The sequence below is a fragment of the Typopeltis vanoorti genome, chromosome 17 (assembly GCF_054136105.1).
Source record: "Typopeltis vanoorti isolate ZY-2024b chromosome 17, IOZ_Tvanoo_1.0, whole genome shotgun sequence".
Classification (NCBI taxonomy): Eukaryota; Metazoa; Arthropoda; class Arachnida; order Uropygi; family Thelyphonidae; genus Typopeltis; species Typopeltis vanoorti.
Window position 1 is genome coordinate 79,187,350 of NC_143565.1, and position 24,694 is coordinate 79,212,043.

The 24,694-nt window shown below is 35.2% G+C and overlaps 1 protein-coding gene across 8 annotated transcripts in view; it reads left to right on the forward strand.

Moving 5' to 3' along the window:
* The window catches only part of pps (protein partner of snf), a 553,267-nt gene that overhangs the window by 297,761 nt on the left and 230,812 nt on the right, over nucleotides 1-24,694 (forward strand). For all 8 annotated transcript variants that reach the window (XM_090406767.1, XM_090406772.1, XM_090406773.1 and 5 more), the window contains 2 exons: nucleotides 11,259-11,460; nucleotides 14,901-15,018. In XM_090406767.1, the coding sequence (XP_090262893.1) occupies nucleotides 11,259-11,460; nucleotides 14,901-15,018 (320 nt within the window). The remainder of the gene's footprint in view (nucleotides 1-11,258; nucleotides 11,461-14,900; nucleotides 15,019-24,694) is intronic.

Below are 24,694 nucleotides of genomic sequence, written 5' to 3' on the forward strand. Positions count from 1 at the left end.
ACCTTACTGATATTCATTTTTTATGTTCTTACTCAGTCTTCTCATGTGTTTAGATTGTTTTACGTTATACAGTGCTTTTTTGCCAAGAATTTTTGATATATTTCCTTCTTTTCCTTTACTGCTTTTAATCTACTATGGAGTTCTGATTTTTCTAATGTTGCAGACAATCTCATTCCTTTGCTTTCTGGCTGAAACTCGATGAATTTTTTCTTCAGGGTTTGCAGCTCAGTCTCCAAGTTTTGGTTCTTGTTTTCAAACTCTTTCACCTTTTTTTTTTTTTTTGAATAATGTATGTGTATTTGAGTCTACAGTTCATCTCCGAAAGATGCTCAATTTAGATGTGCTCCAAAACTTTCTTACAAACTTTCTTTCTTTTTTTTTGAATAATAAATTCAATTTTATCTTTTGCTCAAAACTAAATGGTGATCACTTCCAGAAATTCAGCAGGTACTTACAATTATTATTAGCTTTGCTCTTTTTTCAAATTTTCCTTTCTATATATCTGGTAATCATTTCTTATTGTGCTGTTTAGATACCCACCAAGGACCAACTTTTCCTTTTTTGTTGTTCAGCTGCCTTCTCTAGTTCCTCAAAAAAAGTTTCTCCACTTTTTCCTTAGTAGAACCTATTTTGTGACCATAGGCATAAATAAGTTTCATTGTCCAGTTCCCATTCTGATATTTTCCCACATCACACTACCTCATATAACCTTTCATTAATGAAGATTATCCTCATGTTTAGTGTTGAATATTATAGCTAGTCCTTCTTTTTCCTCTTTGTTATCGCCTGAATATAGCATCTTGTACTGTATTTGTTGCTTATTACTGAAACAAAGTAATGTTTGGTATTACTGAAACAAAGGAGATAAAAGACTATGTCGATTTGGTACTTATTCTATTCTTCTGCTACTTCCATTTATTTTTTATTGATGCTTCTTATGTTGATGATGCCAATCTTGAAGTCTGCTGCTAATGTTGAGTTAGGACATGGTCCTGAGTGTGTTCCATTAGCTGACTTTGTTGTTCATCCTGGTTCCTTGATGAAAGCAACAGGGACCTTGTTTAATAATATTCTTACTAGCTTAAACCATAACACAAAATGATTCAGCATGAGAGAATTTCATGACATCCTGGTGATGCCCCAGCTGTCATGAAATTCTCTCATGTTGAATCATTTTGAGTTATGATTTAAGCTGGTAAGAATATTATTTGGTCTGCTAAATCCCAAATTGCTAGCCTATCCTCTTTTGTTCAGTGGATACTGAACAAAAGAGGATAGGCTGGCAATTTGGAAAACTAGGAAAACATGATAAGGTGAGGATTGGATATTAGGTCAGAAGTCCTAATCGGTCCTTTGCATCCTTAAAGGGCTACATGGAAGTCACTTCCCATTTATCCAGCTTTGATCCTTAAGTCCCCCCCCCCCTGCATTTTATATATACATAATTCAGCTATTTCTCTTTGCTTTATAAATGTGAATGTGTACATCATCCCATAAATCAAAGTTAGCTTGTGTTTATCAGAAATTTCCTTCATTTGATTTAGTTGTATGGACTAAAAATCTGGAATGACTGTTATTAGTCATCTATATGGATCCATTATGAAGGAATGCAGCATTAAAGCTATTATCATAATCACAGATATAAATGCTCTTTACTTTGCACAGAGCACAAGTCTATGATTCAAACATAGTTTGAATCATAGACTTGTGCTCTGTGCAACTTCGTTCAACTTCGAAACGAAGTTGCATAAAACGAAGGTTCAACTTCGTTTTATGCTCTTTTTTTTTTGCTTCCTGGGCTACAAAGAGCACAACATTCGCCTTATCAGTGACTTTTCGAACTAGATTTTTTTTCCTTTTTATGGGATCCTTCTTCTCATGTCTCGATTAGTCACTCTATCATATGTAGTAACATTCCAGTTGTTAGAACAATATACATCAGGCTCTCTGAATAGGGTAAGTTTAATTATGGCCACCCTGTAGATTTATTTCAATGGACTCCACCAACATACAAAATTACATATTTCCTGTACAAGCTCCAGGTATAGTTTTTGTTACCTGATTATGCTTTGTTTATAATTCGTATTGGCTATCTTTGCTGCAGGAACTAATCACATGGTTCACTGTTTCCTCTTTCTCTGCACAGTGGACATTTGCTATCATTACAGATCTTTTAAAACTTTGCCTTTATTGTGCTTAAGGGTCAAAGCTGTATAACTGAGAGGAGACCTTCACATAGCCTTTAAAGAAATGCGGAGAACCCACCAGGGCTTCTGACCTAATGTCCAATCCTCACCTTCTCGTGGTGCACACTGTTGGGTATCTACCTGGATACTGAATGAACGAGAAATGGCTGGCAATTTGGGATTTAGCCGACCAAATTGTATTCCTATTGGTTAAACCAAAATACAAAATGATGGTATCAACATGACAAAATTTCATGTGACTGGGCGTCGCCCGGTTAAACAAGGCCCCTGTTGTTTTCGCCAGAGAACCAGGGCGAACAGCGAAAAGTCAGCTACTAGAACAAATCTGAAAACACACCCCAACTCAATATCAGCAGAGTTAAAGATCGGTACTATCAACATAAGAAGCCTAAATGGCAAAGAAATGGAGCTAGCTGAGAAATTAGATAAATACCAGATCGACATAATACGGGTGAATGAAACAAAAAAGACAAAAACTGGTGAGATCTTTCTGAGCAATAAATACAAAATGTTATATTCAGGCAATGACAATCAAGGGAAAGAAGGAGTAGCCATAGTATTGAACACAAAATGCGAGGCTCATCTTCTTGAATGGCAGGCAGTATCAAGTAGAGTGATTTGGGCAAATATCAGAATGGGGAATTGGACAATGGGACTTATTTTTGCCTATGGTCCCACAGAAGGTTTTATTAAGGTAGAAGTGGAGGAATTTTTTGAGGCTCTATAGAAAGCTACTGACACAATGAAAAAGGAAAAGTTGGTCCTTGTTGGGGATCTAAATAGCAGAGTAGGAAGTGATTGTCAGACATACAAAAATGTTTTGGGAAAATTTGGAGAAAAGAGCAAAGCTAATAATAATGGCAAATACCTGTTGGATTTCTGCATAGGACATGGACTGGTTATTACTAACACCATGTTCCAACATAAAAATGTGCACAAATTCACATGGAGAGAAGAGGCAAGGAATAAAAAAAGTCTCATTGACTATGTTATTGTTGATAGTGATGTTTTCTCCCTGGTGCAGGACACCAGAGTGTACAGAGGATTTGAAATTGGAAGCGATCACTATTTAGCCTTGAGCAGGATAAAATTGAATTTCATATTAAAAAGAATGACATGTAAGAAAGTTTTAAAGCGAATAAAAGTTGAGCAGCTCTCAGATGTAAACTGTAGACTAAAATACACAAAAATTATTGAAGTCAAAATGAAAGAGTTTGAGAACAGGAACCAAACCTTGGAGATTCAGTGGCAAGCCTTGAAGAAAGCCCTTATTGATTCAGCTAGAGAGGAATGTGGTGAAGTTGTCTGCACGGATAGAAAAATTAGAACTTCATGGTGGACACAGGAAGTTAAAGAGGTAGTGAAGGAAAAGAAGAAAGCATATCAAAAGTTTCTGGCAAATAAGTCAGCTTGTGCTCTTAGAGAATACAGAGAGAGAGAGACAAATGTAAGAAAGCTAAACATTGTGTAAAACTAGCTAAACAAATGTCATGGGAAGACTTTGGCAAGAACATAGAAAATAAATATCAAGAAGGTCGCAAAATATTCTGGAGGTTGTTGAGGAAGCTTAGGAATGGAGGAAAGAGTGCTGTAAAAGGAGTTAGAGATGATAAAGGTTGCATGAAAACAGGAGAAAGAGATATCCTTGAAATATGGAGTAATTACTTTGAAAAACTGCTAAATGAAACAAGCAGTGATGACAGCATAGTGGTAAAAAACACTGACTAGGCATGCAGTCAGGAATACATATCCATACTTGAAGTAGAAAAAGCCATCAAAGGCTTGAAATGTGGAAAGGCAGCAGGAGTAGATGATATTCGACCAGAAATGCTGAAGTATGGTGGTATAAGAGTCTTACAGTGGCTGCACTGCATAGTTCAGAAAGTCTGGACAGAGGGACGAATTCCCGATGATTGGGGTAGAGCTCTGATAGTACCCATATATAAAAAGAGAAATAAAACTGCATGTGAGAATTACAGAGGTATTTCCCTACTGAGTGTTCCTGGTAAGATATATGCAAGTATACTTGAGAAACGGTTGAGAAGAATTGTGGAAGAAAAGCTTGGTGAAGAACAAGCTGGATTCAGGTCAAATAGAGGCTGTCAGGATCAGATCTTCACTTTACATAGAGAAAATAGTAGAGAAAGCATGGGAATATAACAAAGATCTGTATTTAAGTTTTGTCGATTTGGAAAAGGCATATGACCAGGTGCCAAGAGAGAAGCTATTCAATACGCTACACTTATATGGTGTCAATGGGGCATTATATCAAGCAATACTTAGTCTTTATTTGAGTAGTAAGTCAGCAGTTAGAATTGAAAGAAGTACAGGAAGATGGTTTAATGTTAAATCTGGTGTGAGACAAGGATGTACATTATCCCCACTGTTATTCATTATCTATATGGATCACATTATGAAGGAAAGTGGTATTAAACATGATATCAAAATTGGAGATGTTAATGTCAGCTCTTTGCTTTATGCAGATGATGTTATACTTCTAAATAAATCCACTACAAGTCTGCAAGATTCTCTGACTAAATTGATTAACTCTTGTAATAGATATGGTATGATGGTCAGCAATAAAAAGACAAAGACAATGAAAATAGGTAGAATCATTGAAAATGTCAACTGTGTTATGAATGGAGAACCTGTGGAACAAGTAAAACATTTCAGCTACTTAGGCACGATTTTTAGTGAAGATGGTAAATTAAATATGGGAATAGACAACAGAATCAACAAAGCTGGTATGGTAGGTAGTCAATTGAATAAATTCATATGGAATAAGAGAGAAATTAGTCAGAACACTAAATTAGCTGTATACAAGAAAGTGTTCAAACCAGTTTTAACTTATGGATCTGAGAGCTGTGTCAAAAGTAAAACACTTCACCAAATACTAGAGGCCGCAAATATGAGAGTCCTGAGAAAGATTAGAGGCATGAACAGATGGCATCAATGGCAATATCATATTAAAAACGAGAATATTAGGAAAGAACTTGACCTTGTCAACATCCAGGAATGTGTTAGCAGAGCTAATCTCAGGGGGTATGGTGACTTAAAGAGAATGGGAGAGGAAAGATTAGCAAAACAAGTGTTCTCTACCAAGTTTGCAGGAAAACGACCCAGAGGAAGACCAAGATATAGGTGGATTGATACGGTACAAAGTGCCTTAGATGATAGAAATATAAGATTTGGTAATGTTGGAGTCTTGACAAGTAACAGACTGATTTGGAGGAAAATTGTAGATAGGAAGTTAGTAATGATGTAAATTTTTCGTGTAGTACTATCATATCCTGTACACCCCTTGAGGGTACATGGTAGAAATTGGATGATGATGTTCTTGAACAGCAAGTATCAGATCTTCTCTCTCTTTCTTGATGCTGCCCTGCTGAAGCTATTGCCAAGATAAGCAACTTTCGCTTCAGTATCTTTCAGATATTGACAATGGAGTGTTTTATTTTCCCAACCTTCTGATCTTTTTACCATTTCTTTTTCCTTCTGCTTTTATGAATCTACTACATTCACTACTTTCTAACCTTCAATTAACATATTTTCTCTGCTTTCCTTGATGTAACCATTCAATGCTTGCATTTCTTCTGCATTTTGCTTCACTTGCAAAAGATCACATTCTCCCCTTGTGCTGACTATGCCTAACTGATCCACATTACTGCGGCGTGGATGCAAGGCACGAATCACTGTCATTAATTTTCATATTTTCTATTATCATTATTATTCTTACCGGAGACCTCCATGGAGTCAGGAACTTATTTTTAATATGTGAAGTACCTAGAGAACAGGTAAAACGTTTATTGAAGCACAATTTTTAACAAAGACGTCAATTTAAATATGAAAATGGAATAAGGAGATCTTTTATATGTTGGTGGAGTCCATTGAAATAAATCTACAGGGTGGCCATAATTAAACTTACCCTATTCAGAGAGTCTGATGTATATTGTTCTAACAACTGGAATGTTACTACATATGATAGAGAGACTAATCGAGACATGAGAAGAAGGATCCCATAAAAAGGAAAAAAAATCTAGTTCAAAAAGTCACTGATAAGGCGAATGTTGTGCTCTTTGTAGCCCAGGAAGCAAAAAATGTGCATAAAACGAAGTTGAACCTATTTTACTGCCATCATAAGAACTATAAAGTAAAGGGAAAACTTCACAAACACATTCCTATTGATAGTCGTGTTCAACATGCTGCTCACTTTACCTTATTGTCTGTTACTTGTCAAGTTATTTAATTTAACGAGTGCAATGCATCAGTTAACCTTCATGAGTTTAGAACCCACCAGAACTTGCATAAAGGTCCTTTTTAGCTAATGCAGTTAGATTGATGATTCAGAAGTTTGAAGAAACAGAATCTTTGGACATTCAGCTTGGCAGAGGACAGAAACCAGTGCAACATCAATTGATGACAGAACTCAGTGAAAATGTTGTTAGTATTAGCAGCAACATCTTCAGACATGTTACATTCTACTGTTGTGATTGCTGTGTACGGGTTGCAATTTCTGGTCCATGAGAATGGCAGCCACATCCTCTTTCACACAGGTGAACTTGATGTGCTTGAGTTGTGCAACAATACTTTTTTAAATAACGAAACATGTGGTGCGTTCATAATTAGAAGAAACACACGTATAAACCGCAGTGAAAATTATTTAATTGTAAATATTTCATCCTAAGTATCTTAGGACATCATCAGTACAGTATTTAAACAAAAATTAGGAATAACATACAGTTAGGGCGCATGATTACAATAGAATCTCATGAAAACGTGCATAACGTGCTAAAGTAGTACAAAAAAAAAAAGTTAATTATTTAACACAGTTTTGTATGATAATTTCCCATACTTTAGGAATAGTAAGAACGTCGTTGCGGTTTAGGTTTGGTCTGTGTAGCAGGGCTTCAGTTCTGAAGCCTTACTACACAGACCAAACCTAAACCGCAACGACGTTCTTACTATTCCTAAAGTATGGGAAATTATCATACAAAACTGTGTTAAATAATTAACGTTTTTTTTATTTATTTATTTTTTTTTTGTACTACTTTAGCACGTTATGCACGTTTTCATGAGATTCTATTGTAATCATGCGCCCTAACTGTATGTTATTCCTAATTTTTGTTTAAATACTGTACTGATGTCCTAAGATACTTAGGATGAAATATTTACAATTAAATAATTTTCACTGTGGTTTATACGTGTGTTTCTTCTAATTATAACTGTAATACTGTAATTACTGTACTAAATTAAACTGATATTAAATGTTTTATTGCTGTGTTATTATAAGTACAACACATAGAGATAATCTTTCATTTCAGTCTTTTCATTCATCTTTGTTATTCATTTGTCTGCCCATTATAATGCTTTATATATATATTATATAAGTTTCCAATAGTAGTATATAAGTTGCCTTTTTTTTTTCTTTCTTTTTTTTTCCCAGAATCCTTCCCAAATCTTGATTAGTCTCCCTACCAAATTTGGTGACATTATGGTTGTTAGATCAAGCGACATAAGACTGAATAGGGGAGGTTTAATTATTGCCACTCTGTATATGGAATTGCAGAGAAATTAGCCAAATATTAAACTGGCTATATATAAGTCAGTGTTTAAACTGATTTTAACTTATGATCTGAAAGTTGGTTAGAAATGAAACTATTAATAGAAGATCAGGGATCACAGATATGAGAGTTCTGAGGAAAATTAGAAGAGTAAACAGACACATGCTATTAATGACAAAAATAAAAATTAAAATGTTAGAAAGAAACTTGACATTTTCAGCATCCAAGACTGTTAGCAGAGTTAATCTGATGTGATATGATGACTTTGTCAGTCTTGGATGCAGGTGTTTGATGCTATGGTGGTGAAGAAGACCTGTAGGAAGACCAAAGTCTAGATGGATTGATGCAATTAATTTGATTTGACAATATTGGTGACTCGACAATTAAATGATTAATTAACATGGAAAAAAGTTTTTGATAAGAAGCTAATAATAATAATGAATGTAACTGTGTTGTATTAATATAATATTTTGAACACTCCTTAAGGATACATATTAGGAAATGATGTTGGTGTGGTATGTGACCTACATTTCACTATAGTCATTATAACATGACATTACATTTGTAGGTACAAAAGTAACATTGTTTTTTTTACTTTAACATATTAGGCTAATTGGCCTGTAATAAGGCTAAGTATCTTGGTTTCATTTAAACCCAGCTAATGTCCTAATAAGATAGTTGATTCTATTGATATCAGATTCTTTAAGAAATGAACTTAAAGTTCATTTCTTAAAGAATCTAGGTCTTTCCAGTCAGAATGTTTTATCAGCATGAAATTGTGCTACAAAACTGCTCTCTTTTATAGCCATTGATGTAGATGAATGTTTTTCAAATCTTCATTTATTTAGAAGAATTCTATTTCATGAAGTTAACATATTTGGAATTGCTGATCACCAGATTCCTGCTTAAACTGCTATTTAAGTTGCAAGTCAGTAGTTAAAATTTAGTGAGGGACAGGAAGACATTAATGTATGATAAGAGTGCTTGTTGTCTCCTCTCTTCAATCTGTGTTGACCATGTTGTAAAAGAAAGTGATGTTGAATCAGACCAGAGAATCAGAGATATATTAACACGTTCACTGCCATGCTACTTCGGCATTGTCTGTTCCTGTACGCCGAGCAATTTCACTTCTTCAAGGTCAGTACGGTAATCTCGTTGCCGGCGGTGAGCGTCATGCGAGTATACTCGTAGTTGGCTTGTGCAGAGCATATACCATCTATGAGAATACACAGTTTTGATGCTAGCTCCACAAGCCAAGCATTTTCACTTCTTCAAGGTTAGTACAGTAATCTCGTTGCCGGCGGTGAGCGTCATGCGAGTATACTCGTAGTTGGCTTGTGCAGAGCATATACCATCTATGAGAATACACAGTTTTGACGCTAGCTCCACAAGCCAAGCATTTTCACTTCTTCAAGGTTAGTACAGTAATCTCATTGCCGGCAGTGAGCGTCATACGAGTATACTCGTAGCTGGCTTGTGTGGCTGGTTTACCTGCCATACAAGTTCGCTACCAACTACGAGTATACTCGTAGTTGGCAGCGAACATGTTAAAATCAGCTCTGTAGTTCATACAGATGATACTATACTCCTCACTGACTCCAATACTTTCAGATTTTTTAACTGAATTGAATAACCGCTGTAACAAATATAATATGAAAATAAGTAATGAAGAGGTAAGGAAAAAAAAAAAAACATGAAAATAGGCATTAACATGGGAGTGGAAGGTGACCTTTAATTGCTTTCTCAGTATGAAAAAAGCAATTAAACCACAAAAATAGTAAACATTTTAGCTATTTTTGTGGTCAATTTTTAGTGAAGATGGAAACTGAATATTGAAATAGATATTATGATAAGAAGATCTGGTATGTTTGGTAGCAAGTTGAATAAATTTATATGAAATAAGATAAATTAGCAAAACACTAAACTATAAACAGTATGCAATATACAATTTATGGATCTGAAACTTGGGTTAGAAATAAAACAGTTGATGAAACACTTGAGAGAGATGATAGCTATGAGAGTTCTGAGAAAAATTATGATAGTGAAATGACATCATCAGAGTTGTATTTTCATATTAAAAATGAAATTCTTGGAAAGGAATTTGACACCATTAATTACATTGAAGAGTTTATGAGCAGAGCTACTCGTAAGGTGGTGTGGTTAATTAGATCAGGAGATGTACCATTATGAAAACAGAGAGTAGTTAATAGACCAAAATGTAAGATATTACAGTATTGTGGACATGTCAAATAATGGAATAATTTGGAAGAAAATTATTGATAGAAAACTAATAAAAATGTAAACTTAGTTATTTGGTATTGTTATAGTATCCTGTGTATGCCTTTTGAGCTTATATAACAGGAATTTATTAGTTTTCTGCACAAAAGCTTGACAAACAAATTTAAGTCATTGCTGTAGTTCCTTACTACTTTTGTCATCTTTTTTGGGTTTTTTTAATGGGGAATTCTTAGGAAGAAGAATTTTATGAAGAATTCCACTTTTCTAAAGTGATGAATTTAGTGCTTTACCTGGTCAATTATGTAGATGATTATGAATTTCGTCCATGGACCAACTACAATTTTTTTTTCCCCCCTAACTTAGATTTTTTTGACTCAGCCACTTCTGACTCTTGATTTTTAGCTCAATCATATGTTTTTATTGCATTTTTAAGAATCAGCTTTCAAATTGAAGAAATAAGTTATTCAGTAAATAACTTGTTACTTAGAAATTATTTATTAAATAACTAAACCCCAAGAAAATAGTCTGTTTACCATAGAAAGCCTTCAAAACCCTTATAACTACTTTTTGCATCACCACCCTTCCCAGCAGTGTGATGTTCTTAAAACTTGTCAATATTGGAAGATGAAAAACAGCAATATGGGAAAAATACACTGTCAATTTCTGCCCTCCTTCCATTGGTTCTTTATCCAATTCGCCTTTCTAATATACCTATGAATTTACCTGTTTCATATATCTCTTCTTCATTAAAATTTATCCTTCTTTATCTCTATCTGTGTTTTCTTACAAGAAGTAGACTCTTTTAACCCTAACTTTTGGAAATTGGTATTCACTTGGTTACCACCTTTCTTTTGTAGTTAAGCTCACTTATTTCAATGCATTTTAGACAAGATGGTGACAAGAATATGGCAGACAGCTGTTACTGTTATGTTGTGTTTCTAATTCTGTTTAGTATTATTATGTGAATTTTGTGTCAGATTTTTAAACTGTGTGGTTTAAAAATCCAACTTAGCTGAACTAATAAATTGAATTGCTTTATACTGTTATGACTTCCTTATTGCAGTTATGTCCATTTTCACAGTCCTGTTTATTGCTAATTTTCATACAACTATGATATAACCTTGGAGGTGTGTAGGGAACTTATTTTGAACAGCTGAAATATATTTTTCTCATTATATATTTTTCTGTAATTTATAGAAAATAATTTTTTTATTGTCAGTGAAATTTTACATGCTTTCCATTATATTTCTAGGCATCGGAAGATGCAAATCCCAGTGCCTGTAAAAAAGTAACAGTGTTGGATCGTACCACAAAAAAGTTGTTGGCAGTTTCATATGCTCCTACCCAAGACATTTTACTTTCATGGCTCAAGCAGCATCCTTCATATGAAATAATTCAACCTTCTGTATCAACTGTATCAAATGAAAATCAAAAAGATCAGTCTGCTTCAAACAGTATGTATTAGAAGGTTAAAAGAATATTTTTATTAGGACTGTTCCATTTTTATTAATATGATGAATCCTGAAGCAAATGTGTAATGTGAGATGAAAAATTTGATCTATGTATACTGCATTAATTTTTGATTTGTGTGTGTCTATCTGTAAATCCCATCTACAAAAGGTTATGAATCAATAGTTTTAGTACAGTGGATGAGCTGATACTTTAGGTTTAAATAATAAGATTAGATAATTTCAAAATCTTGGCCTCTAGAGACCAAACACGAAACTTTTCTCAAGGTATTTTTGGTCTCAAGTAAGCAGAGTGCCAGGCTTACACCAACCTATGACATTCATCTGCTACCCATTTTATTTATTTTATTTTATTTTTATTATTATTTTTTTTTAATATATGATACATACACGAAAGGCCACGAGACTTATAGCTCATTGATGTCATGTGTGGGCAAGAGGAAAAGAAGAAAGGAAGAATCTTTTCACATTTTGTTTGAACAGCCGAAGGTTGTATTCTTTGGGGAAGGCAGAGTGGGGGAGATTGTTTCAAAGAACAGAAGGATGGAATAAAAGAGGAGGCAGTGAAATTGGTTTGACACGTTTCAAGATGGACTGTAAAAGGGTGTTGGTTAGAAGTGTTTCTTGTTCTAATGATTTTGGAGGAATAATAGTGGCCAATTCAGCAGAACGTCCATGAAAGTATCTGTAGAAGAGGCACAAGACAGAAACTGAACATCTGATTGTTAAGCCTAATTGACCTCTTCTGTATAGAATTGAACAATCTAATGAGGATTTTGGTGCACCATCCCAAATGTGAGAGCAATATTCTATGGTCGGGAGATTTGGGATTTGTATAGAGTTAACAGCTGTGAGGTATTGCCTTGTGCGAACCAAGTACACCAAAGTTTTTTGGCAGTTGCAGAAGCTATAGTGGAAATGTGTTTGTGCTAGGAATGATCGGAGGTGTGGGTCAATCCCAGAAGGGAAATCAGGTAATGTTTGGATATCTCAGTATTATTTGAAGGCAAGGGGTGTGTGTTTTGGGGGTGGGGGAAAGCAAGACGTTTCTTGCAATAAACAGCTCGCATTTAAGAGATGTCCTTATTTGCCAGTAAATAATATGTTTATTTTCTATTTAGCAAACTATTTTCAAAAAATATTTCATTATATTTTTATGTAAATTCTCTTTGATTTCTGAAATAAAATTTTATTTAAAGTCATTAATGGTGGTGGTGTTCTATTTACATCATTCCAACCAAATGGATACAACAGAGCCTCCTTAGCTCAGTCAATGTAGAAGAAGCCCTTTAGTCGGAAAGACTTGGGTTTGATCCCCCCCCCCCCCCCCCCCAATCAGACTATACATATACGAGGGTTGTTTGAAAAGTTTGGTAAATTTCTAATAGATGGCGACACAGTTCATTCACTCATACCAGAGTTGGTACATATCATCTTTTTCATGACCCATGACAAAATTTTAGCCACGTGCGATGCGTAGTTCTTGTTTGGCAATGTTTAAAATGACCGTGTTCATATTTTCCATAAAATTGGAGAAAAACGAGTTTCATGCAGTGATAAAACACTTTTATTTGAAGAAGGGGACAGCTGCACAGATCAAAGCTGAATTAGATGCAGTTCATGGGGACTCTGCACCACCATTAAAGACTATTTATTTTTGGATAAATGAGTTTAAACGTGGTTGTAAGTCCATCGAAGATGAAGTGTGCTCCAGATGCCAGACTGAGGTCACTACAAAGGAAATGATTGACAAAATCCATGGTATTGTTATGGAAGACTGCCGAGTGAAAGTGCATGAGATTGCTGAGATTGTAGGCATCTCAGCTGAATCTGTGTATAATATCCTGCATGAAAAATCACACATGAAAAAGCTGTGTGCGCGATGGGTGCCATGATTTCTGTTGATCAAATAAACACACAAAAAGACATTTCAATGCAGTGTTTGGCAATGTTTAATCGCAATTTGCAGGATTTTTTGTGTCAATACGTGACTGTAGATGAAACTTGGATCCACCGCCACTACACATCTGTGTCCAAGCAGCAGTCAAAACAGTGGCCAGTGCCTGATAGAGCGGCGAAAAAAGCGAAAATCATTTTGTCAGCTGGGAAGGTGATGGCCACTGTTTTTCAGGATTCCCAAGCAATATTCAGGATAGACTATTTGGAAAAGGATAAGACAATAACAGGAGTCTATTATGCATCATTGTTGGACCATTTAAAAGAAGAACTGAAGAAAAAAACCCAGATTGGCACACAAAAAGTGCTCTTTCATCAAGATAATGCACTGTCCCACACATCGCCATCACAATGGCAAAATTGCATGAATTGAGGTTCAAATTGTTTCCACATTCCACCGTATTTTCCAGACTTGGTCCTGTGTGACTTCTTCTTGTTCCCAAACTTAAAAATTTGGCTCAGTGGGAAAAGATTTTCTTCTAACAAGGATGTCATTAAGGCTGTCAATGACTATTTTGCACAATTTGACATATCCTACTTTTTAGATAAGATGAAAAAATTGGAAACTCGCTGGACCAAATGTGTAGACCCAATGGAGACTATGTTGAGAAATAAAGGTGATTTTTTCCAAAAAAATGTGTTTAACTTATTTTTTTAGCAAACTTTTCATACAACTCTCGTACACCATATTCTCAGCTTACATCCAAGGTACAGATAGTTTCAGATAGACAGACATGATGGTTATCATGGTCAGGAAAAAGAACAGAAAAATACATCTGGAATGGACAACCAAAGAGTGGAATAGCACCACATGCTTTCACTCTCTATGCACATGATTGTCCTTGTTCTCAAGGTCATTTCACTTAATTTCTTCACTAACTATGTATTATTACAGTGCCACTAAAAATGCTGTTTGAGCTGTTTAAATGTCTCCTTGTAAATCAGTAAATAATTTATTTACATTTCAGTTTCTACATACCTTTTTTTTAAAAAATATTAGAAACTATCGCATGAATCAAGATGCAATTTTATTTATTATAGTGAATACAATAAGCTGCCCAGCATTAGACATTATACATAATTGTTGATGTAAGCTGGTTAAGTCAACATATCAAAAAAAAAAAAAGAAAAAAAAAAAAGCTTTATTGTGTTGTTGTTATTATTTGAATCTCATTCAAGAAAGGTTGTAAACATGTTGTTCATTTAGTACCACTGCTTGTCTTGAAGGTTAGATAATATAGAAACTCTGTTCTAGACAAACATGGCACTTTATTAGCCCACTTCAGGCCTTCCATAAGTAGGGTGGCAGTTTCATGCTGGATTGATGAAAATTGTATGCCAGTGTTATCAGGATATACTTGATAAACACATTTTAACATTCTGATAATTTTATACAAAAATTGTTAACATTGTTTTTTCACTATTTTGTTTTTCTACCTATATGTCACTTTTCTTTTTATTATTTATAGAGAATAAAGATCATGTGAAAAAGGCAAATCTGGTTGCTTCCTCAAAGAAGGATGAATCAAATCCCGAAGTGGCACGACTCAGTGTACGAAAAGCTTTAAGAGATGCACTTATTTGCCGGTAAATAATGTTTATTTTCTATTCAGTAAACTATTTTCAAAAAATATTTCATTATAATTTTATGGAAATTCTCTGTGATTTCTGAAATAAAATTTTATTAAAAGTAATGAAAAGGATGAACAGGCAAATTACTTTTTATAATACTGCAGTTCTTTTTTTTTTTTTTTTTTTTTTATTTATGCATAAATGTGTCTCATTTACATTACTGAATGGGTTACATTACAGTATACTGTGAATAGGTACTGTACATTAGTACTATATATTCATATTTTCGCTCACATCCAAGCTCTTTTCTTCCACTTCCTCCATGACATTTGACAGGCCTTACTTCTTGAGCAGTCAGACTTCAAGACTTTCAGCTACTGAAGATCTGTATGGCATCCTAATTAGTTTCCATACATGTAAAATTCAAAACATAATCTTGGCTTATTTCATAAAAAATAAGCTGCGATTATGTTTAAAAAAAAATCCCTACTCAAATATAATTTCATTAACCAACTTCTTTTAGCATATGCTTAAGTATATTATAGATCAGGGGTGTTCAACACGTCGATTGCGGAGCCATTTTTGGTCGATCTCTTGTGCATTCCTCCTTACTTACAAATTTAATTAAAACTGGAAACATAATATTTTATTTATCATTATTTTGTATTATTTTTAATTCGCTTTAAGTGTATTACTGTTGTTTATTTATTTTTCGTAAAAATTGTCAAATCAGTAATTTTTTTATAAGTCCTGGTAAATGAATTAATTTGGATCAGTGGAAGTCAAACAGCGAGCCGAGTGAATACGATTATAAACAAAGTGTAAAAACTTGATTGTAGCTTAAATATTCCAAAGCACATTACATCGATTTTTTACTTAGGTTAAGTCCCATGTGAATATTGTAAAAAAATAAACTTTGTTTGTCTCAGTATAGTTTGTATTAGATGTTTTTGTAAATAACTCTTTTGAAGCTAACTGTATTAATTATACTGCTTTAATAGGACTATGTTAGAGTGTTAAAAACAAAGGCAATGTTTTTGTCACCGAAGCTGTACATGGCGGCATTAGAAAGATTGTTATTGAAACTTGTATGTATGAGAAAGGCTTGCAGGCTCTAAGTGTAAACATCTGCGAAGTCAGTCAGAAAGAGTTTAAACAACTTTCCGATGGCCGGCAACTTACAATCAAAAGAAAGCGGAGGAGAACAAAAGGTGTGCTGAATTGAAACTTAAGATGAAAGACTCATACTGATTCTTTGGGTTGCCAAACTTCATGCGAGGTCTCAGAGGAGGCCTAATAAAAAGGGACTGAAGCAAGCAGAAGGGGTACCGGTTCCAGAATTGCTGTCTGAGAGGAGGCCGCCCGGTCGAGAGTCGCTGTCAGAGAGACTGCCCAGATCCACGTTGTTTGAGAGAGGAGTTTCCGCTTCCAGAAAGGAGCTTCTCGGTTCAAGACGTCGCTAGAGAGAGACTACTTCTGGGGCCGCAGACAACATTTCAAATTGCCGAAAGGAAGAGTTCCAATTGCCGGAGAAAAGTTTCCAGACCAGGTTAATGTCAGACATTAACCTGATCTGGAAATTTGATGAATCAAACGACTTCACTGATATTGCTCAGTTAATGGTATTTATTCGCATGGTATTTTAAGATTATTCAAGTAAAGAAGAACTTTTGAAAATTATACCATTATTGGGAAGGACTAGGGGAGAAAACATTTTTTCGGCATTTGATGAAGTTGTGAAACAGCACAAACTTCCGCTTTTTAAACTTGTGTCTATTGCTACTGATGATAGGTAATAAATCAGGCTTCATTTCATTATGTAAAAACGATGACAAATATCCAGATTTTTTAACGTACCACTGTATTATTCACCAGCAAGTACTGTGTAGTAAAAAGATTAAACACAAAAGATGTTTTGGATATTACATTTAAAATTGTAAATTCTGTTTGAGGAAAAGTCCTGCAACGGTGGTTATTTAAATTTCAGGCAGATGATGATAGGGAACTTCTGTTGTACGATAATGTTCGCTGGCTCAGCAGAAGTCAATTTTTAGAAAGATTTCTTGTATTAATTAGCAATAGAAAAAATTTTCTTGATGAGAAATGAGATATTTATCCACAATTTAAATTTAGAGTTACAAGGTAGAGATAAAAATTTAATTGACATATTAAGTTCAATAAAAACTTTCCAACAATACTTACTTTTATTAAAGAAAAATATAAATGACCGCCAATTTAGACATCTCCCATACTTATTAAAATTTTTTGAACAAAATCAAGAAATGCTTCACTATGATTTAAAAGAATTTAATCATGAAATAGAATTAGTTGAGGAAGAAATAAATTCAAGATTTAAAGATTTTAATAAAACTGAAATGATTGTATCTTTTATCAATAATCCATTTCAAGAAAACTTGAACATCACAGAAATTTCAAATAAAATTAGTGGGCTGTTTGATATAAACCAAGCTGAAGTAGAACTTGAGATAATAAACATTCAGAATAGTTTACATTTAAAATCAATAAACAATGAAGTCATTTGTAAGTATGCACATGAAAAATTCCCAATATTAACTGATATTGCGCGAAAAATTCTGTCGTGTTTCGGATCGACATACTTGTCAGAATCCGCTTTTTCAAATATTATATGACTGTCATAGAAAATCAATTAAGAAACCAAAATACAAATGATCATTTGGATGCGATTGGCCACTTCTTCATATCAACTTGACTATGAAAATATTGCGAGGTCCAATCAATGCCAAATTTCACAATCACTTTTTTTTTTCTTTTTAATCAACCAGCATTCCTGTAACTTGTGAGTTTGTAATCAATCTGTTGATTTTTCTAAGTTTGGTTTTCCAAAATAGAGAAATAAATATTTTATTCCAATATATTTTTTTTTATTTTTGTTGGATTAAAATAATCAAAAGTGATAAATAAATTTTTAAATACACAAAGTTTTTAGTTGTGTATTTATTTTCCAGTTGGTTATTTTAGTTGTTTATTTGTGCTTAATAAGATATCAGGTTGGGGGAACGTGATCTATAAAAGAGAGTAGATCGCTGAATAACTTTTATATAAGAGAGTAGATCACCGAATAACTTATTATAGAAAAGTAGCTTGCGTAGTAAAAAAGGTTGAACACCACTGTTATAGATGATAACAGTAATGGAATCTTATATGGGTTACAGTACTATAATACAAGATATTTGTCTTTGTGGTATTTATTATTATTATTATTATTGAACCTTCATGGAGTCAGAGACTCATTTGAAAAAGACTAGGATTGAAATTGCATCTGGGAAAATAAGAATTTTCTAAGTCTTTGGTTGCTGAAGTTGAGATAACTTAGTTAATTGGAAAGAAAATATTGCAGATGGTTTTTTCCTTCCCTCCTGGAAAATCTTATCTTTCAAACAAAACTATCGTATTGAGAACACATGCTCATGATTGTAAAATCATAATCATCTTTGACAAAATGCTAAGAATTGAGATCTAATTCCATTAACTACTTTGTGATAATTTAAAACATTCCTAATATACACTATTTACCAATAATTGTCCAGACATCCATGTTATTTGAGGTTATGGAACATTCCAGGTTTGTTAATAACATAAACAGTGTACAGATAGTAGGAAACCGTATTTCATCGTAGCAGTTGAATACAGATGGTATCCAACACATTGTGAACTCAATAACTTAGAGAGAGAGAGAGAGAGAGAGAGAGAGGTGTCATCGTGGGCTGTGACATTGGTGGCATGTCTATATGTGCCATTGCCGCTCAATTGGAGCATCCAAAATCAGCGGTAGGTTGATTTTGGATGCTCCCAATGCTAATGCAGGAAAACACCAGGGCAGCAGCCAAAAACGACCGACAAGGACAGGAGGGTGTTAAAATGGATGGCCATCAAAAACCAGCTGCAATTGGCACAGACCATCTGTGATGAGTTCCAGAGCACCAGTAACACCATACTGAGCACTAATACTGTATGAAAAGAACTCCATTTACTGGATTACCACAGAAGAGCAGTGACACACAAGCTGAACATCACAATGACGAAAAGGCTCGTTTGGCCTGGTGCAAAGAGCATGTGAACTGGACAATTGACCAGTGGAAAAATGGTACTCTCTGGAGCGATGAATCAAGGTTCACCTGTTTCCAGTTTGATGGCAGGGTGTGAGTGTGGAAGAAGCCTGGTGAATGCTTGTTACCACAGTGTGTTTGTATCCACAGTGAAATTAGGTGGTGGTGGTGGAGTAATGGTGTAGGGTGTATTTGGCTGGTTTGGAGTGGGACCACTGGTCGTTGTCCATGGTTCCATTAAGGCAGCTCAGTACCTTGATATTCTGGACAATCAGGCACTGCCTACACTATGGAGAGTTTTTATGGACCAGACTTGTGTTGCTATCAAGACAATGCCCCATGTCACAAAGCTGTAGCTGTTATGGGTATAAAGAGATGGGTGTTAAACGACTGCCCGATGCAAAGTCCTGACCTCAACCCCATCTAACACCTGGAAGACAAATTGGAGCAGCAATTGAGGTCTAGAGCAGCACATCCTCAATCTATCGTTGAACTCAATGCTGGTTTGATGGAGGAATGGAGACAAATTCCACCTGATGTCTGCCATTGGTGAAAAGGGTAAAAGCAGTGATCAAAACCAAAGGTGGACATACCTGATATTAGGGTTTGCCTGCTGGTATCAATTATAAATTGCTAAAGTGTCTGGATAATTATTGGAAGATGGTGTATATATATAATATGCTGCCCCAACCACAGTCAGTAAACTTTCTACAACTATATTATTATTATTGTTATTATTGTAACGGCACCTCCATGGAGTCCGAAGACTCGTCATGGGACATCGAAACTATCCACAAATCTATCATACCTCTCCTTGAACCTATTATCAGACAAAGCACTCACAACTGACTCTGATCTTGCAGAAGTCCAACCCCACATCTTAGGCATTTGCCCATGTGCAAGGTGGAAGTAGTGGATTGCCTTGTAGGGTGAAGCACAGTGTGGACTTCGAGGGCCCAGAGCCGATACGGTAGCTGTGAAGGCCTGCAGAGAACCCTGAAAATTGCTAGCTAGCAGAGCTCTGGCGCACCCAATTCCATGAAGAGCATCTGTTTTGATCAGAATCATGCTACTGCGTCTGGGGAAGCCGATGCGTCGAGAACTGCATTCCAGGATCTCGATGAGAAATATGCTACAAGGACTCTCAACATACTGCAGCTTAACATCAATGGCACTCAAAAAAAAGATGGAAGAGCTTAAAAACATTTTATACAAACATAACATCCACATTGCATGTCTACAACAAACAAAACTAAATCAGAATCTGAAACTTCAAAGGCTATTCAACACTAAGGAAAGACAGACCAGATCATTCTGGCAGTAGTCAAGAACGAAAGAGACATTATCAACGAATAGTTAAAACAAAATAATACAGAAGAAAACAGAAAGAAGTTAATAGAATTAATCCAAAAATTGAAGATGAAATTTCAAACTGCAAACAAGAAAAGTGGGAAGAATTCTGCAACAAACTAGATCCAAGAAAAGACTCACAACACTGGAATATCATCAGATTATTAAACAACACAACACTCACGGATACTGATCACTCTTCAAGCACAATTTCCTCGGGAAATAATTCAGCAGCAACAAAGAAACGGATGGCAAATATTCTAGCCAAACATTACTCAAAAGTAAGCAAACTGCAATACAACAACGAAGACAAAAGGTGCAGGAAAATTGCAAAACATCTACTAACACAACTCAGAACCTATCCTTCTGAAGACATCTTTACTCAGGACCCCACAACGATAGAATTAGAAACAGCAATTAGTCAAATTGACCCTGACAAATCACCCGGTATTGATCTTATCTTAGGAAATATGATTAAAAACATGGGAGTAAAAGCCAAAACCCGACTTCTGAAGACACTTCCTGGAATGCAGGCAAACTGCCAAAAATCTGGAAAACATCAGACATTATACCCTTACTAAAACATAACAAAAACCCTACTGACTGTAAAAGCTGCAGACCAATAGCTTTAACTAGTACGCTCTGCAAAGTAAACGAAAGAATAATACATACTAGACTTTAGAATTGGCTCTTAGAAAATAACAAGATCAACTTCTACCAAACAGTGCAGGTCCCAACACATACAGAAGATCAATTATTTTATTTTCGCCAATCAATCATAGGCTTTCAAGAAAAACCACCAAAGAAAACAGCAATTTTCTTAGATCTTACAGCTGTCTTCGATTGTGCATGGAGACAAAAGTTATTAAAAATTGCATACGATACTGGAATAAGGGGGAATGCATTAATTTGGGTTTCAGATTTCATGAAAGGAAGAAAAATTAAAGTAAAAGTTAATGGAACTTCTTCCAACATACATCGAACTTGGGCTGGAATCCCACACATTTCTGTTCTAAGCTCGCTTCTATTTCTCATCTATATGAACAATATTCATTCTCACGTAATAAATGACACAAAAATAACTTGCTATGCAGATGATATAGCAATCTGGCACACAAGCAGTAATCCTCAACAATCTGAAAACGTCCTAAATAAATCAATAAAAAGGTTAGAAAGATGGGCAAAGGAATTTAAATTAAAGATAAACCCAGAAAAAACAAATCAAAATAAATATTTTGCCAAATACTTATGCCTAACCCCAGATACAGAACTAAGATTTACAAACCATATCACAAATATATCTAATAAAGCTCTTAAAAAGCTTAATATCATGAAAAAGCTGTGTGGAACAAAGTGGGGTGCAAAACCGAAGACACTGAAAACTACATATACAGCACTCATATGACCCACTATAGAATATACCTCAGCAATCTGGGCCCAGCTTCCACTAGCTCAAAAGAAAAGCTTGAAAGAGTACAATCAAGAGCAGCAAAAATTATTATAGGTGCAGTCTCATCCACAAATAATTTAAAAGCTCAACATATTGTGGCTTCACATACTTGAAGACAGAAGAAAACTCTCCACAGTTAAATTCACTAACAGAATCAGGAGCCAACAACAGGATCACATCATTTCGATGCCTGGACAAATAAATCTAGACTAAATAGATCATCCACTTTACAATACAATTTGAAATTAGAAAACAGATCGACTTTGACCACCTGTCCATTGAAGTAAGCAAAGAGCCATTCCTTTCTGCTATTCTACCAAAAAACTCCTTTTTTTGAACATGGTTCTAGGAGATTTGATAAACTCAAATCTCCTAGAACCATGTTCAAAAAAAGGATTCACAGCATGTAAATAAAAGAAAAGGACTTGACACTACACACCACTTAAATAATCTAAACCATGTCATTGCCTGCACTGGTGGATCATCTGATGAAACACTCAACTAAGGAGGAGAAGGGTTTTTTTATAACTACCTGGAGGTGAGGAAATGCAAACCAAAACCACAGCTGGCAAAATAGCTTCAAACTTCACTTGTGAATTAATAGCCATACAAGCAGCTCTCATGTTCTATCTCTCTAATCCAGTAATAAATATTACAGAAGGAATAACCATCTACAGTGACTCAAAACCTGCACTTGAAGAATTAAAAAATGGAAAAACAAAACTCATACAGAAAATTCATGAACAACTAAGAACTTTAAATTTGAAAAATAAGAACTGTACACTGGAATGGATACCAGCTCATGTAAATATTGAAGGCAGTGAGAGAGCAGACAGATTAGCCAATGAAGCAAGATGCTTACCTCAAAAATCACATCCACTATCACTAACTGATGCAAACTCTGTGCAAAAATAAGACTGGTAAAACAAACTATCAAGAAGAAGAATGAAATCAGCAAAATAAATAAAAATAGAGAAAGAATAGAGAAAAATAACCACACTCATCACCAGGCCAAGGACGGAACACTTTAAAGGCATGAAATTAATCTGAATGGTACTAGAAGTTATTAAACTGCAAGAACTGTCCAGGGGTTGAACTAACACTCACCCATATCTAATCTTGTTACAATTGCTGCTGCTCTACAGAAAATTGACAATAACCCTACAGAAAACTCTTCTCCATCAAAGTTCAAGAGATTGCCAAAGCAGTTGTACAGATTCACGGTCATATCTAGAAGCTATTCAGTGGACTCGACAACAACTGACTCTGGCAATCCATTCCGCTCATTCACATCTCTCCAAGGAAAAAAAATCTAGTCCTCACACCTCTACTAGCCACACCTTTATTCAACTTCCAGCAATGACCGTTGTTCTGGCCCCTCCAGCCAAGTGCTGAAACATTTCCCCTACATCAATCGTATAAAATCCATTAAGCAACTTAAATGCTTCTATCATATCTCCTCTTTCTCCTCTCAACTAGCTTCTGCAGTTCACACACACACACACACACACTCACTTTGTCTTTCATTGAGAACATTCCACAGACCTCTCACCATCTTGGTCACTCACCTCTGAATCTTCTCCTCCACTTGCACATCCTGAAGAAACCCAGGAGATGAGACTTGAGCACAGTAATCCAGATGTGGACATATCAAGACCTTATAAAGAGGAATAACAACTTCCTTATCTCTACTTGTTAGTGTGTTCTTCAATAGCCAAGTAATCTTATGAGCAACCTTAGCAACCTTAGCAATATGTCCTCTAAACTTTAACTATGTATCTGCCACCACCCCTAAATCTCTAGCTTCCTCTATTTTGTGGAGTACAATGCCATCAATGTAATAGATGGCTTGTAATCTATTTATCCCAAAATGATGACTTGACATTTCTCCACTCATTAACTTTTGCCCATACTGACAGCCTAATTAAATTGTCTTGCAAGCTCTCCACATCGCCTTGATTGACTATTACTCTACCTAATTTTCACATCATCAGTGAACAACTGAATCTTTCCTTTCAGGTTATTTCCTATATCATTTATGTACAAATTAAACAACAATGGTCCCAGCACTTAACCTTGTGGCACACCACTAGTCACCTGTTTTTGCCTCAATTCTGCAACTCCATATACCACTTATTGATAATCTGTCCAGCAGCCACCCTCTTATCTACTTAACCAGTGTCATATCCATCCCCATTTGTTCTCATTTGCATAACAGAGTTCCATGTGGTATTCTGTCAAATGTCTTTGCAAAATCCAGCAGAATCACCGTATAGCCATTTTCTTTATCCAACTCAACTGATACTCTATTATAAAAAGTTAGTAAATTAATAAGGCCTGACCAGCCCTTCTCAAAGCCATGGTGTCCCCCTCATACAGTATCATATTTTTATCCATCCATTCTTGAATTCTCTTTTTAACCAATTTTCCTAGTACTTTTACCACCACACCTGAGATATTGATTGATCTATATCAATCTTATTTGCTGTTGCAGTCTTAGAATCTCCCTTATGCAAGGGAATTATTTTTCCCTCTTTCCACTCCCTTGGAACTCTACCGGAGCTGAGACTTAAATTAAAGAGCCCAGTCAGAGGCATTGCCAGTTCCCTTGCACATTCTCACAAAACCCAAGGTGATATCCTATCTAATCCCACAGCTGTATTTACATTCAGATTCTGCAATAGTCTAAAAACCTCCAATTCATCTATCTCTCTTCCCACATTAGTATCTGTCACATATGTTAAAGCAGTAACCTCACTAGGATGATATACCCTTGCAAAGTGTCACTCAGTAATTCAACTGT